Below are 15,685 nucleotides of genomic sequence, written 5' to 3'. Positions count from 1 at the left end.
GCCCAGGTGTGGGCCATCTCCTCCCCCGAGACCTTCCCCCACTCCCCCAAGTCTGGAGCCCCTGCCTGAGCCTGGTGGGCCTCTTTTCCCTGTCCCCACCTGCTCTGGAATGAGTCTGTGGTTCTTTAGAGCTCAGCGTCCTGTGGAAGGAGCAGAGGTGGGCCTGGCACACGGCATTTCTGTAAACGCCAGCCGGCTGCTCATGTGCCTGGCAAAGCTAAGAAAGGAAACGGGGAGGAGGAACCTTTCTGGGTGGAGGGAGGACAGCTGTGGCCTGACAAGAGGCAAGGATTTCTACTTCTTTAAAGGTAATTCCAGCTCTGACCTGACTGCCCCAGGAAGGGCAGCCAGACCAGCGTCAGTCCCTTGCAGATGAGGAAAGCAGGGCTCAGAGAACGGGAAACCAGAGTGCTGAGCTGAAACCCAGGTTTCCTGCCGGGCATGGAGACCACAGGCGACACCTTTCTCCTGAAATCCCCTGGGGGATGGAAGCCTGTGAAGGGAAGAGCTTGATCCCCCGCCCCCCCCCCCCCCCCCCCCGCACCACCGGCAGGTGCTCCACTGACCAGCCATGACCCAGCTTCTGCTGAACACCTCCCTTCTCTGATGGAGAGGTCTGTCCTTCATTCTGGTCCTCTGCCCTTTGTTATCTCCAGGAGAGCCCTTCTATGCCTGTCTGAAGCCCGTCCCATGTGCCTTCCTCTGGAGCTCACCTTCCTTGATCCAGCAACTCCCAGTACTCGGTGGTTTCCCGGAGGCTAGGCCTCCCGACAGGCCTTGCGGGATGAGGCCAGGAGTGCTCCCGGAGGCCATGGGGCGGTGTCCTGGAAGGCTGCGTCTGGCAGGGCTGGATGGGAGCCTCGAAGGCCAGTGTGGGGAGAGCCTCCAGCACCCACTACTGTTCCCTACCGGGTCCTGTTGAGCCAGACATCTATTGGGAGCCTGGGGACACAGGAAGGGGCAGGGATCCAAGGTCAGGCAGAGCAAGGAAGCCACAATTCTAATCCGAGGGTTGCCGGTGACATGTTTGCTGTGCCTCCGAAACCAGGCCATTAGTATCTAGAGTAGCCATTGCTCGGTGCCCGAACGGGGCCACCAGGAAGGTCCCCCACCTACCAGCACCTCCAGCATGGCAGGTCTCCTCCCTACCAGGCTCAGGTCTGGCCTGCCCCAGCAGGTGGTCCCTCCGGGGGCCACCACCACCAACCCCCCCAGGTTGGGGGCAGGTATAGGAGCTCAAGGCTTTCCCCAGGGAGGGAGGAAAGAGGCGGGGCAGCTGCGAAGGCCCAGGATATAAGGGGCGGAGGCGCGGCTCGCAAGCCCAGCCAGCCCACCATGCACGCCCCCCAGCTGCCCGTGTTCCTCCTGCATGTCTGGTGGGTCCTGCGCCAGGCGGGCGCCGCCACGGTGGCCCCGGTGCCGCTCCGAACGCGGGTGCAGCCCTCGTCGCCGTCCCCTCTCGCGTACATGCTGAGCCTCTACCGGGACCCGCTGCCCGGGGCGGACATCATCCGCAGCCTGCAGGCTCAAGGTAGGCTGCGCCGCCCCGCCGAGCAGCAGGGGGCCTCGGGACTGCGGAAGGGCGCCGGGGCGAGTTGCGGGCGGGCGGTCCCGGGCTGGGGACGCCGCCGCTGTGGGCGCACCAGGCTGGGAGCACGCTGCCGGGGTCCGGGTCTGGGATGCTCGGCGTCGGCACCGGCTGGGCGCGCGGGGTCGGCGGGTGGAGGGGTTGTGGCATTGGAAAGGGCCAGGGCGGAAACTTTTGCGTTCGGACTCCTGCTTTAGGGTGGTCAGAGCGCGGTGCGGGAGGGTGGGAGGCCGACTGAGCCAGGGGACCACGTGGGCTTGTTAAATTACGTAAGCTCCCGGCTCCTCTGCGTCCGATTCTCTGCAAGGGGACACCAGTACCTACTTCCCTTAGCAGACAGTGGTGAGCGCTAGGTGACAAAACACATAACAACAATTAGCACGAAACCAGACGTAGTGATAAATGGCCGTTATTATTGCTACATACATTTTGCGGATTTCTTTTCTTTTCCCGCGTCAGGGTGAATGTGTGCCGGAGTCTGGCGCGGGGAGAGTCTCAGGCTGACTGCGAGCTTGGAAAGCCAATAGGTGCATGTAACATCAGGGATGAGAGTTCCGAGATCCAGGACGAGAGATGGGGTGCCTGGAAGCCGGGAACTGAGACAGGCTTGGGAACTCGAGTCCAGGCTGGGAAGGGGTCGGCGTCCTGAGTGATTCCGGTTCGGAGCCCAGATGTGGATGGGGGAAAGCCCTCAGCGACCATGGTGATTCAGGAGGATCACTCGGAAAGGGCTGGGCGTTCCAGGTGTCCGGGCGCGACAGGCCGGTGGGTGCTGAACAGAGGGAGCACTCCCCCGGGGTCCCCTTGCCCCTTGCAATCCACATCCTGATGCCTGGGGTTCCCGGGCTGCCCTGCTCCGGCCTGCCTGTGCGGCCATCTGGGGCCAGACGGCCCTCCCCCACGCTGGGGCGCAATCCACATCCTATAATCTGATCTAATTGGTCACCCGCCAGCCGCTTGTGGTCTGGGGGCGGGGGCTCCTAGCTCCCTGGCCGGCCACATCTGGGGTCAGACAGTTGATGACCCTCTCCTGAAGGGTCATCTGGGAACCAGACAGACTGTGGACACCCGAGGGGCAAGCTGGCTCGGAAATGACTGGAGTGGTCTCCTCAGTTTTTCTACCAGAAAGCTGGGTGCGGGAGGACACTGGGCAAACGGGTTGGGGGTTGCCCTTTTTCAGTTCACTTGTCCTTCTGGAGAGTTCCAGAAGGTTTGTGGGGGTTTGGCAGCCTGGGAGACTGGGAAATGGAGTCCTGGTCTTCAAAGTCTGCTTCTCAATTTGGACTGGGTCCTGTGCATATCCATTGAGTTCTCTATCATTGAGTTTCCCCTTCTGTAAAGCGGGGGGCTGGCTTTCTGCCTCATTGGTGTGTACACATGGTAAAATATACAGGACCAAATCTACCATTTTACCTCTTTTTAAGTGTGCGGTGACATTAAGTACCATTCAGTGTTGTGAACTGGCTTTATTTTTTTTAAACAGCAGCAAGAAGATTCTGCCTGGAAAGACAATGATGGAGAAGGGACATTCTAAATGCCCCTTTCCCTTGGGTTTATCTACAGGCCGCCCCAGGAAAGAGGGAAGTGGGTGTTGGAGTCTAACCAAAGTGGCTTTGCATCTGCCTCTGTCCGTGTTGAAACACCCTCAGCTTGGGCCTTCAGTTTTCTTACCCCCAAAAAACGGTAATAGTGATGGTGACAATTGAAAGAGACCAGGCTCGGATCGGGAAGCAGTTAGTGGCAATTATTTTCAGAGCTGGACACCTAGTGTCATCCCCACACTCTCTTTCAGAGCCCCATGTCCTAACTCAGCCTTAGCACCCTGTCTGAGGGAGAGAACCCAAGGGCATGGGCCCAACCACTTTCTTCTTTAGAACTGGACATGGGTCAAGATTTCACTTGGGGCCTGTGTGGCCAACTCTGTCCAGTGCCTGAATCGGTTTCAGGGTGTCTATGAACCCCCCTCCTGATACCGATCCTCTAAATCCCATTTATTGTACAGGTGGGTGCATTCTTAGCTTGTATCAGGCATCAGTGAACCCCAAAAGATTAGGCACCCCTATCCTAACAAGAACCAGAGCCAGATCTAAGAGAACCTATCAGCACTGTTTCCCAGGGAGCCCTTGGCTAGGGGTGGGCTCATGGAATCAAAGACTTTTCCTGGGTATGGAGCACTCCATGCACATTGTCCATCCTGGGAACAGATGACTTTGCTCCTTGTCCAGGTCCCTCACTACCTATCCCGACACCTTCATTTCTAACCTTGGCCATCGGCAATAATAAGGAGGTAGTTGACACCAGCCAACTTTTGCTGTACTTTGGTTGTGTTGGGTAAACACCGATGCGTGTTATCTCAGTAAATCCTAACACTCCGTCACTGTCTTCCTTTTACCAAGAGGCCCACAGAAGTAAAGTAATCTGCCCAAGGTTCAACAGTGAGTGGCAGATTTTGCAGCCTCACAGGATGCACCAGAGTCCCTGGTCTTGACCGCTGAGGTGGAATGTCTTCCTCTAAGAGGCCATTTGTGGGTACTTGAGATAAGACTTGACCAGGAGTTGCTGCAGGTCCCACCTAATCCCCAGGAGGCTAGGGGGTGCTGCAGTGGGCCAGGGGGATCGCTGGCCTCCTCCCACACCTCTGGGGAGAGTTGCTAGCCAGGGGCCGGTTATTGCCCCCTGCAGGTGCTAATGAGGAGGGAAGTGGAAATGAAGGGAAGGGCAGCTGGAGGTGGGCTGGGAGAGGCTGCCAGGAGGCCAAAACTTGCCTGCAGGTTGGATTTCTCACAGAAATTCACTTACCATATGACCAAAGATGCTCTATGAGACCCTTCAAAAAAAAAAAGTGGGGGGTACCTGGGTGGCTCAGTCGTTAAGCGTCTGTCTTCGGCTCAGGTCATGATCCCAGGGTCCTGGGATCCAGCCCGCATCAGGGTCCCTGCTCAGTGGGAAGCCTGCTTCTCCCTCTCCCACTCCCCCTGTTTGTGTTCCCTCTCGTGCTGTCTCTCCCTGTCAAGTAAATAAATAAAATCTTAAAAAAAAAAAAAAAAAAAAGGAAACTGTCATGTGGTCTGCCCAGAGTGGACTTAAATCAGAGACCATCACCACCCTTGAGATGGATTCACAAAAGAGTGTTTTTATTCTAAGGGACGATCCCTGACTCTGATTCAGCAACAAGACTTCAAGCCTCTTTGTTTCCCCGTGGGCTCCTGTGAATGCAGGGATGGGTCGGGCACGACCGTTCCCATTGCAAAGAAGAGGAAACCGGGCTTGAAAAAAGTTAAAGGTCACTTTTAGGTGACCTGAAAATCCACAAAAACATGTTATTCCCAGACATCGGACCAAATTAGTCCAGGACTAAAATGAATGGAATGTGCTTCCCCATTCCTTTTCATCCAGTTTGGGCTGAGTTGTCTTGAGGAGGGGGTGTGGAAGAGGGCCAGGGGCTGTGTGTGTGCTGCGCTGTCTGCCCCAGGTGTGGGAATGCCCCTTGTGGGCGCAGTGTGATAAGCTCCATGCCAGTAGATGAGAAAGCTGGGTGGCAAACTGCCAGGTCATGCTTAGAAAGCCTGTAGAAGCCTGTGCGTCAGGTTGTCAAGAGCTCCTGAAGTTTCTGCCTCCACCCTTAGAAATGGGTGGAGCAGAGAGGGGCCAGTCTTGGGTTTCTATGCCCCCTGAGCACCCCAAGCCTCACCTTTCCATGATATGCGCCCATGAGCTAGACCACCCTCCCCTGCAAGGAGACGGAATCTGGGAAGGTGACTTGCTCAGGGTCACAGGGTGGGTGGAGGCTCAGGGTTTGGCCAGAGAGCAGGGAGGACTCATCCAGTTTGTACCAGTTGTTCTCTAACTCTCGATCCTCCTGGAGGGAGCAGCAGAACCGTGATTTGCTGTTTGGGCAGATCCAGGTTCATTCTTGGCTGTGCCACCTTGTGCGGGTATTTAACCTCTCTGAGCTGGAGTTGGAATTGGACCAAAGTGGACTCCACATTCCCAGCGCCTAGGGCGGGGGCGAGCATGGAGAGGATTCCTGTCAGGTCAAGGATCCAGCATGAGCTCCGGTGGTTGTCATGAGGCTGCAGGGGCCCCCACTCATCCTGCTTCCTTCCTCGTTTTTTCCCCACCCAGATGTGGAAGTGGATGGGCAGAACTGGACCTTTGCTTTTGACTTCTCCTTCCTGAGCCAAGTGGAGGATCTTGTGTGGGCCGAGCTCCGGCTGCAGCTGTCCCGCCCTGTGGAGCTGCCCCCCGGCGTCCCACTCTCCATCGAGATTCTCCACCAGCTAAAGCCCGATGCGGAGCAGGACCCGGCTGACTGCCACGAGCGTCTTCGGATGGACCTGTTCACCGTCCCTCTGTCCCAGGTTACCTTTTCCTCAGGCAGCATGGTCCTGGAGGTGACCAGGCCACTCTCCAAGTGGCTGAAGCACCCCGGGGAGCTGGAAGAGCAGATGTCCGGTTTGGTCGGAGAGTGTCAGCGGCGGGCTCCCACCCCGCCTGTCACCAGCGTGCTCCTGCTACTCTACTCCAACCTCTCCCCAGAGCAGAGGCGGCTGGGGGGCTCCACCTTGCTGTGGGAGGCTGAGAACTCCTGGCGCGCCCGGGAGGGACAGCTGTCCCAGGAGAGGGGCCGGCGGCACCGTCGACATCACTTGCCCGACAGAAGCCAGCTGTGTCGGAAGGTCAAGTTCCAGGTGGATTTCAACCTCATTGGGTGGGGCTCCTGGATCATCTACCCAAAGCAATACAATGCCTATCGCTGCGAGGGCGAGTGTCCTAACCCTGTGGGGGAGGAGTTCCATCCCACCAACCATGCGTACATCCAGGTGCGGAGCCCTGCTAAGGGGAGGGGAGGCGGGGGGCTGTGGGGGAGAGGAGGCCATACTGCCCAATCAGTGGGGGAACAGGACTCTGGCTTTGCTGGTAAATTTGTGTTCATTCATTCACCATTACTCAGGCACCAGCTGTGTGCCCCCTCCTGTCCTGGGAGAGAGTGATGGCCTGTGACACGGTCCCCAGAGGGCCTACGTGCAGTTGCACCCCCTTGGGTAACCTTGAACACCTTGCTTCCTTAGGCCTCCTTCCTTGCCTTTCATAAAATTAGGGATGGAGGGTGTAGACCAGAAGGCCTCTGCTTCTCCTCAGCTCTGGCTTCTAGGAAAGGAAGTTCAGAATCTGGTCTCTGGGAATAAACCTGGCTTCGATTCCTACATATAGCTGTGTGATATTGATCAGGTTGCTTATTCTCTCTGACCCTGACCGTTCCTGCCTGTGAACGGGGGATGGCAATGCCGTAGTTCAGAGCAATGTTGTAGGGTTAAATGAGACAAGATGGATACTGCGTATGTACCTGCTGGCAGGGGACCGGCATGTTGGATGTTGTATTATCATTTCTAGAAGTCTGTGATTCACTGATGGAAGCGGGGGGGGGGGGCGCGTTTATGGGGCTGTGGTTGGGGTAATCCTGTTCCAGCCACTGTCCTTTTGCTCCCTCAAACGGGAGTTGGACACCGTTGTATAGCAGAGAAAGCCCAAGACTACCACTGTGTGCCACAAATCAGCCTAAGGTCTAGAAAGTGGTGGAGGAGAGCAAAGGGAAAATGAGAGGGAGGGGGAACAGAATAGAGCCTCACATGGGGGCCCTGATATTGGGGTTCAGATGCTCTGGGGAGCGCGTGAGCTGAGCTCCTACAAGGGAAGCACTGGTGGAGCCAGAGCCCTCTAGGACCTTTCCTGGGCAAAGGCCTCAGCCTCTCCTGGGACTTCGCTCCCTGAACCTCCCTGCTGCATGATCAAGGGGACCCCCAGAGACCCAGAGAGTCCCAATAGCAGCTCTGACATTGATCCAAAAAGACCTCGCTGGGCCGCAGGGACAGGGCCCAGTTCCAGAGTGCCAAGGAATCGTTACCTTTTCTCCCATTGACTCTCTTTGCCCTTCTCTGGGCAACAAAGCAAATCCCACAAGAATTTCCGCATGACTCTCTTTTGCTTCATGTTTCTCGAACTAAACCAGGAGTTTCTTGGAATTGGTATGCACTCGAGGCTAGAACAATAGGAGGACATGTCCATTTGCTCCTGCTCTACCCAGATACAGCTTTTAAAATCTTCTGTTTAGCTCTTCTTCTTCTTCTTCTTCTTCATCTTCTTCATCTTCTTCTTCTTCTTCTTCTTCTTCTTCTTCTTCTTCTTCTTCTTCTTCTTCTTCTTCTTCTTCTTCTTCTTCTTCTTCTTCGTCTTCTTCTTCTTCTTCTTCGTCGTCGTCGTCGTCTTCTTCTTCATCGTCTTCTTCTTCTTCTTCTTTTTAACAGCCTGTAAAGTTACTTTACACGTAGAGAGCTGTGGATGCTTTGGCAGGCTGATTCCCTTCACGAGAACCAGCTTCTTCAGCTTTTGTACCAGAAACAGATTTTAACTGACTTTTTCTCCACCAGAGTCTACTGAAACGATACCAGCCCCACCGAGTCCCTTCCACCTGCTGTGCCCCTGTGAAGACCAAGCCACTGAGCATGCTTTATGTGGACAACGGCAGAGTCCTCCTGGACCATCACAGAGACATGATTGTGGAAGAATGCGGGTGCCTTTGACGAGATCCTGGTGGGGCCGGATTTGCCTGTACCCTGGGACGTTGGGAAGGTCCTAGAAGACACGAGAACCATCTAATGCAATGAGGAGACACAGAGGGGGAAAGGTTGTTCTGTGTGCTAGACCGAGGAGGAAGGGCTGCCCCCTCGGTAAAGGAAGGCTCTGGGAAATCTGCCTCATACGGAGGCTGCTGTCAGGAGATGGCAGGCTGGTTGGCTGTTCTTCCTGAAGAGACGGTGGTGACCGGAAGCACTAGGGCAAGGGTTCTTTACTTGACTTCTTAACCTATGAATCCCCAGAAATGGTAGGCAAAAGGTGGGGCATGTGTGCATTCATCTTTGAGGTGGGGTAGCTTATGTATTCTCAGAAGGGGTCTTGGACCAGCCCTGCCCCCTGTCAAGATGAAGTTCACTGTGTTAAATGAAAAACAGTTTCTCTCATTGTCTCCGGCTGGTTTAGGGTAGCCCCGCCCCTCCTTTCAGACTGGCCTGTGGCGATGTGCTGGCCTTGTCCAGAGGCTTCCCAGAGTGGGTCTCTGCTAATGATGTGCACAGACACTACAGCCATTGTGAAGTCCTCCCAGGCCAGCTGGTGCCTTTGAAGGGAGAGGCAGGAACTCCCCCAGAGACCTGGCCACGGTGCACTCCGGGAGTGGAGCCCTTGGGCACCCCCAGCCCCCCAACCTCCCCCACCCCTCACGTCAGCCTGCTTGGCAGACACAGTCCGAGTCTATTAAAGTTGGTGACAGTTCTCCTCGGTCTCTCATTGTGTGCTGTTAATGAGGCCCCGAGCTTCCCATCCAACAGGGGTGAGGGCAGCCTAGGACTTGGGTTATGGTCACAGCTGAGCCACTGAGAAGCTGTGTGGCCTCAGGTAATTCCTTGCTCAGCCTCCTTCTGTAAGGTGTGAGTAGGAGGATCCTATTGGCCTCCTGTAACCTTGTCTGTTAGTGGGCCTGACGTCATGGACTGTCCTCTGGGCCTTATCCCTGTCTCCCTCTACAGCTTACGAAGCCTGCTGAGCCCCAGGGCCTGCAATACCCTCCTCTCTGGAACCTTTATCAGCCCTTCTGTTGCTCAGGGCTTGAAGTCTGGCTTCATTTCGGGTTCCACCTAGCTGCCCAGTAGAAGGAACCCCAGCTTTTTTGTGGGAAGCTCTGCATCACAGCACCCGAGCATGGTTTTGCCTTTTGGACCAAAAGACCCCAAAGGCAGCAATCCTGTTCTTCTTTTAGCTGACCTCGTGAAGCGTTTCTGGAACACGGGCTGTTTCTGTTTGGCAGCGGGGAGGAGGGGGGCATTCTAGTGGGATTGCGGGGTCTACGGTCGTTCTACCCCTGCCCCCCACCAAGAAGCCAGTCAGCTTGTGCTGCCTCTACGCAGAGGAAAGGACGCATGAGGTGCCAGCAGAAGGCTTAGAAAAATGATCCCATCATGTGAGATGTGATGATGTGATGATGATGATGATGATGATGTCAGGATGATCCCATCCTGACGTGAGATGTGACTGGACTCGTAGTGACAGTTGAATCAAGTTAGCAATCCCGGCCTAGGCCAGGGTTGGAGAGGCTAGAGCCAGGTCTGGGCTTGAGAAACCTCAGTGCCCTGATTCGGCGACCAAGCCATTCTGGCCTCTGGCCTCCAGCCGCTCCTTTCCTGGGGTGGAAACAGAACTTCCCTCACCAGGATCCCGAATCACAGTGGGATTCTGCCAGCTGACTCCATTCAGAAAAGAGCAGAGCTGGGGAGTCCCCGTGAGGCCGGCTTTTTATCCCACTCAGAGGCCCAGGGCCTGACCACACAGCTAGGAGGCACTGGGTCAAGACCGCAGCTCTGGTCTTGGGAGCCCCAGGACCCTATCCTTGACAGTAGCCGGAGGTTTTTGCTCCCCTACTTTGGGGTCAAGGCCTTTGGAACCGAACATCTGGACCCAATTCCACTACCACGCTGAAGTTCTGGCAAGTGAAAATCCCACACCAGGGCTTTCGAGCGTCTTGCATACTAAACAGGGGTCCAGCGCTCCTTCTCTGGCGACGGCCAGGAAAGTGCAAGTTCAAGCTGCTTGTGGCTGTGGCTGCTGCGTGGGAAGGTTTACTGGCTCAGAGCAAACCTCGCAGACAAGGCCCTGCCGCTCGCAGGAGGCAGGCACGAAGGGGCGGAGCTTGCTTCTGCTGAGCCCTGCTGAGCGCCCGGCACTGGGCCTGTCAGCCATGGGTCGTCCTGCCACCGGGCCAGAGGCCTTTGGAGCCAAGCCTAGGAGTACGGCTTCGAGCCCTGCACTCCGTGTGTGGAGGAAATACCACCCAGAGGCCTGCCCTAACCTGGGGGCCACACGGGGCTCTCAGAATGGTTACCTCAATGTGCTCTCAAGGCAAAGGTCTCCTGTACTGAGAGCCGTGCCAGGCCAGTATCTGAGTGGGGGACAAGTGGATGCCTTACTGTCCCGGGCTGGAGCAGGAGGTGGGCCTGGCGGCACGTATGAGTGAAGAAAGAGAAAGATTGAAAGGAGAGAAGTGGAAATGTGGGCTGCACGGGAGTCGGTTGTGACTCCCACTGGGACTGTTCGCTGCCATCTTGTCTCCCCTTCTCCCCCCATCCTAAGTCGCCTTGGAAGGTGGCATCCCACCTACCTTGACGTAGGAGAAAGGCCATATGAAGTGCTAGCGGGAGGGTTTGGCCCCGTCTTCCCCCAGATTCCTTCCAGAAGTCCCAGGCTGGGTGGTTGGCTGCAGCCCACAAGCCAGCTCCACGCCTGAAGTCGCTCACTCCCGATGGACAGGAGGCCCAGCTGGCCGACCTCGGGTCACCCCACCAACTGGGCTATGCTCCAGCCCTTTCCCGAACTCTTCCTGTGCCCGGCCCGAGGCTGAACGCCTTCCATGAGCCTCACAGCCACCTAGGAGCGGGTAGCTCTTAACCTTGGCCTACCTGAGCGAATCCTGCCAGGAGGAAGGCCTCCGAGCAGCTCGGCTGGGCTTCAAGTCTGGCTCACTCCGAAACCTCAGAACAAAACTTCGCCACTGTCCGATCAGGAAAACATTTCCTCGGGTCCACTTTGACTCGGCGGACCTCTGTTCACCTCTCCGACAAGACAGAATTCTCGCTCCCGGTGTTAATGTGAGACTCACTGGATTAATAATAGCAAAGAATTGGATGCCCCCGCAGTACAGCCTAGTTTAGGACCTCGGAGGGGATGTGTGTCTGGCAGGTGCCCCTGGAGACACAGGCTGCCCTTTTGGGGAAAAGGGGAAGCCGCTGTCTGGGCCTCTGTGACACTGGTCCACGCCAGGGACTTTCCTGGCATGTCCGGCCTCCCGCATGCACCCATTCACCACCAGGCTTGAGGGAAGGGACAGAGCATCTCGCCACATCTCTGGGCTGGCCGGACAATGTCTGTGCTCCGCCAAGGTTGAGAACCGCCCCACGAGATGGCTGACCACCCCTGCCCCTGCCCATCTACCTCACCAGTAGAGATCACCCCAGACCCCCATGTGAAATCAACAGGGTTTCACCCAAAATTTAAGACAATCAAAACACAAGTTGATATTCAAGATCTTTATTGATTTAACTGTAACAGCAACCATTGGTGAGAATTTAATTTTTTCCCTAATTTCCAAACACCTGCTGGTTTAGGACAGTTACAAAAACCAAAACCAAAACCAAAACCAACAAGAGTGATCACAGGCTCACAGAGGACTGCCTCGAGACCGCATGGCGTCCTCTGCTCCCCATCCATGACGGTGAAATGGACGGGACAGATGGGGGACAACCACGTCAAAGGGCATGAAGGGAAGACCAAGAAGTACTGGCAGTCTCCACTTTTCCATTCAGTGGTTGGAACTGGGCCACTGGTGGCACCAAGACAGGAAAGGGCATTTGTTTTATACAGAAAATATCTTATTAAAGATGCTTAAAATGGACCCCTGGATATGTGAGTGCCCTCAGGGCTTTCCAAGATGCCTCCTTTGAGGCTTGCCCCTGGGGTACCCAGGTGGGAAGAGGCGGATTGTGTTCAGGGGAGGGAAAGGCACTGGCTCATAGTACTCAGTGATCTGGACCCGGCCACCAGGAGCAAGATGGCTTACACGGAGCACCGGTCCTTAGCTCATGTTCCTCCCCAACCCTCCTGGTTTCAAGTAAAAATTACCCTTGGACTGGACTTGGTTTTTTTGTTTGTTTTTAAAGATTAAGAAGGAGAGGAAGGGGCTACACCAGGGGCAAGATTGGCTGTTCTGTGCTATATTCATTGAACTGAGTTAGAAGTGTCCAGGAATTTGGGGGGTAAGCACCAGCAAGAGCCCCCTCTGGAAATTTCGGCACGGCCACATGATGATCAAACACTGCGACATCTGTCAGTGCCCCACTCTTACAAAGGTGGCAAAGAATTTAATACCCCAGGAAATGCGTTTCATTTCCCCCTGGCCATCCACACTGCATGGCCGGCTGGCCAGGGCTGCAGGCAGAGGTTAAGCGAAGAGAAACCACAGGCCCTCTGAACAGTAACTTGAGACCTCTTCAACCTAGTTTTGCCACGAGGTATTCATTTCTAGGACCAGCCCAGAGAAAGAGATTTAAATTCCGGGGGTGGGAAAGGTGACATAAATGAATGCTTGAAAAAAATCAGTTTGCATCCCTCTCCTTCAAGCCTTTCCTAAGAAATTCCTGAGCTAGCCTCAAGGAAACCTCAGTGCTAAACTGGAAAATCCTTACTAGAACAGGAAATGCCCCTGGGGTGGAAGCATTCAAAAGAATTGTGACCCGGTTGCTTCAAGATCTGATTTCATCCTTTATTAAAAGCTGAGGTAAGGACACGGGGATGGGGGTGTATGGTTAACCACACCCCTTTCAAGGTCCAGACAGAAAACTGCCCTGCCAAAGAAACCATGCTTCTTTAAAATGATTACCCGTGCCCAGATGCCATGGGTGGGTAAGTGATTGGGTTTCGCAGATTAATACACAGCTGCTATTCTAAGTCTAGAGACATGCTGAGACAGGCAAGCTCTGGCCCAGATGCAGAGGCAGCAGACTGACCACCTCTCTGCAGGAGAACTCCAAGGGCCCAGGGCCCTGGCTTCAAGCAGCCAAGATGCCTGACACGCCATCGAATATCCAAGAAGCAGAGAATGAATAAAAAGTCCGTTTCTGGGATCCTGCTCCAGCACTACCAGCTGCCTTGACCGCACGCAGGCACACAGCGTGTGTGGCTGAACAAAAGGCTCTGGGGTGAAACCCGCACAGGCAGCAGGCTGTGTGCTACTGCAGACGTCTGAACCCAAGAGGTCAGATGGTCCCAAAAAGCTGGGAGCATAAACAACAACAAAAAACAAAAGACCCATCTATTTTGACTCTGCCTCAAAATCAGAAGGAAAAAGGCAATTCATGGGAAAGTGGTGTGAAGGAGTCCATCCTTGTGGAGGGAAGTGCCTTGTTCTCCAGGCTGCCTCAGCAGCAATGCTTCTTCGTCAAGTTCAAGCTTAACCAAGCAGTGCTACAGAGAAGAAAACACTGGGAAGAGGCAGAGCATAAAGCTAGACAGGACTATGTGTCTGGAAGCGATCTCAAGTCTCTAAAACATGGTTCAGCACGGGCGCCAGACACCCGGCAGACGTTCCCTAAAACTTAGTGTTCAACTGACTGGGGTCATCTAGGTTTCTTTCATGGGTGAAGCGCGGACCAGTTCTCTTTAAGAACACGTATCCGTCAGGAAGCCCAGGCCGAGGTGGGCACCCAGTTAAGACACACACCGGATTTAGAGGCGCGATGAAGCACCAGCAGACATTTCTAATTCCCAGATGTTCCCTACTGAATTGCATTAGTGGCTTCCCGGGGGAGAGAGCCGACCTGAACGTGTTTCGGCTGGTATGGCTGCAGAGAGCAAGTGCCAACCTCGACTCGGCCAGGGACATGGCTCACAGCTGCAATCGACTTCCCTCTGAATCTCAACCGTGAAGCTTTTATTCGGCCGCTAACCCAACACCTCCTTCACATACCCTCCTTCGGTTTAACAACCCTGACTGCAATGGAGTCTGCTTTCGTGGCTCAGTTAGGAGGATCCAGTTCCCTTTGTCGGTTCCTGGCCCAGGGAGAGGCAAAGATGGGGGTGCTGGCCCAAGGCGTCCTTGCCCTGCTGGTAGCCAGGCAAACGTAGAGCTCTTTTCATTCTCTTGGGAATCATCATTTCTTGCCACGGCTCTCCAAACCTGCAGGTGGCGTTGGGGAAAGAGAGCGTCTGTCTTCTACTCAGTTTGGACATGGCAGTAGCAAGCGAGCTCTCTGTGGTATCTAGTTTTACCTTCCCCCCGTTGGACTGACTGACTTAAAACCCCGTTGGTTTTAAGATAGAGCCCCCACATTCTCAGATACTGCACCACTGTCGGCCAGGCATAGGAGCTTGCTTCTAAGGGCCACAGGACTGTCATGAAAGGCACTGCAGACTCCTCCTTGCGCTTCTCCCTGGGGTCCCCTGCTCAGGGGTAGCCAGCTGCTCTGGTGCGAGGACCCTCATGCTGCTCTACACAGGGACCCGTACTGAGAGATCGAAGTCATTCTGCCAAGAGCCACAAAGAACGCGCACAGAAGGGGATTCTCCAGCCCCAGTGAGATGACTGCAAACCCTGCCAACATCTGGGCGGCCACTTCCGGTGACCCTGTGCCAGAGCCATCATGCTAAGCTGCTTCCCATTTCTAACCTCCAGAAGCTGACAGAAAACATTTGCCTTTCGAGATTTAAAGTTTGGGGGTAATCTGTTACACAGCAATAGAAAACAAATACAGGCGAACGACAACCTCTCGGCTTGACAGCCCAATACCAAGAAGCCAGCTGCAAGACAGTGTGCTCTGGAGAACTTTAGCTATTTAAACAGAATACAAAGACGTGGTGATCTCAGCAAACTACATTGTAAAGACAGACCAAGACAATGCATGTCTCCTGCTTGAATTTGGAGGAACAAGGTCATTTCTCACTGCGATGGACTGTCCTCAGGGGTACAGAAACATAGTCTCGTCATAAAAAGAACAAATGATCACTAAGATTTTAAGAACCATCTCACTCAGATGGTCCCCAAAGGGTTCTCCTTCCCCAAGAGAAAGCCAGGAGAGATTACTCATTCTTCTGGATCTGGCTTGCCCTGAAAAAAAAAAAAAATCACTCCATGAGGCCTGGTACCAAAGTGTCGTCTGTTACAAGTTCATCTGCTGCCTTGTGAAACTATCTTTAAAGATTTTATTTATTTATTTGACAGAGAGAGATCACAAGCAGGCAGAGAGGCAGGTTGAGAGAGAGGAGGAAGCAGGCTCCCTGTGAGCAGAGAGCCCAATGCGGGGCTCGATCCCAGGACCCTGAGATCATGACCTGAGCCGAAGGCAGCGGCTTAACCCACTGAGCCACCCAGGCGCCCTGAAACTATCTTTAAAATGCAGATTTGTGGAGGTCAAAGTATGTCCCACAGCAGTGGCCCCCAGGAAAGGACACCAACCAGTAAGGAGGTCCTCACAGAAAAGGCTGAAGGAGTGGGCCGCT

The 15,685-nt window shown here is 54.8% G+C and overlaps 1 protein-coding gene and 1 long non-coding RNA gene across 2 annotated transcripts; one reads left to right on the top strand and one right to left on the bottom strand.

Annotated features, from left to right (window-relative positions):
- Positions 1-1,335: 1,335 nt before the first annotated feature.
- Positions 1,336-8,402, top strand: NODAL (nodal growth differentiation factor). The gene is made up of 3 exons (XM_047703045.1): positions 1,336-1,531; positions 5,714-6,411; positions 8,017-8,402. Exons 1-3 carry the CDS (start codon positions 1,336-1,338, stop codon positions 8,167-8,169), a joined length of 1,047 nt encoding a protein of 348 aa, XP_047559001.1. The 3' UTR covers positions 8,170-8,402.
- A 3,304-nt stretch (positions 8,403-11,706) lies between these two features.
- On the bottom strand, positions 11,707-15,384 carry LOC125084521 (uncharacterized). Its single transcript, XR_007122634.1, has 2 exons — positions 13,905-15,384; positions 11,707-13,847 (listed from the first exon to the last, which is right to left on the bottom strand). It is a non-coding gene; the product is annotated as an uncharacterized LOC125084521 (long non-coding RNA).
- Between the last annotated feature and the right edge of the window lie 301 nt (positions 15,385-15,685).

Source organism: Lutra lutra, chromosome 14, assembly GCF_902655055.1.
Source record: "Lutra lutra chromosome 14, mLutLut1.2, whole genome shotgun sequence".
NCBI classification, from domain to species: Eukaryota; Metazoa; Chordata; class Mammalia; order Carnivora; family Mustelidae; genus Lutra; species Lutra lutra.
This window is presented reverse-complemented; position numbering and strand designations above follow the sequence as displayed.

What these genes read in the sequence shown, in the direction of transcription:
- NODAL (XM_047703045.1), top strand. Translation starts at nt 1,336, where the DNA reads ATGCACGCCCCCCAGCTGCCCGTGTTCCTCCTGCATGTCTGGTGGGTC. An exon ending in CCGCAGCCTGCAGGCTCAAG is followed by an intron (nt 1,532 to 5,713) that starts GTAGGCTGCGCC and finishes TTCCCCACCCAG; the next exon opens with ATGTGGAAGTGGATGGGCAG. An exon ending in CCAACCATGCGTACATCCAG is followed by an intron (nt 6,412 to 8,016) that starts GTGCGGAGCCCT and finishes TTTCTCCACCAG; the next exon opens with AGTCTACTGAAACGATACCA.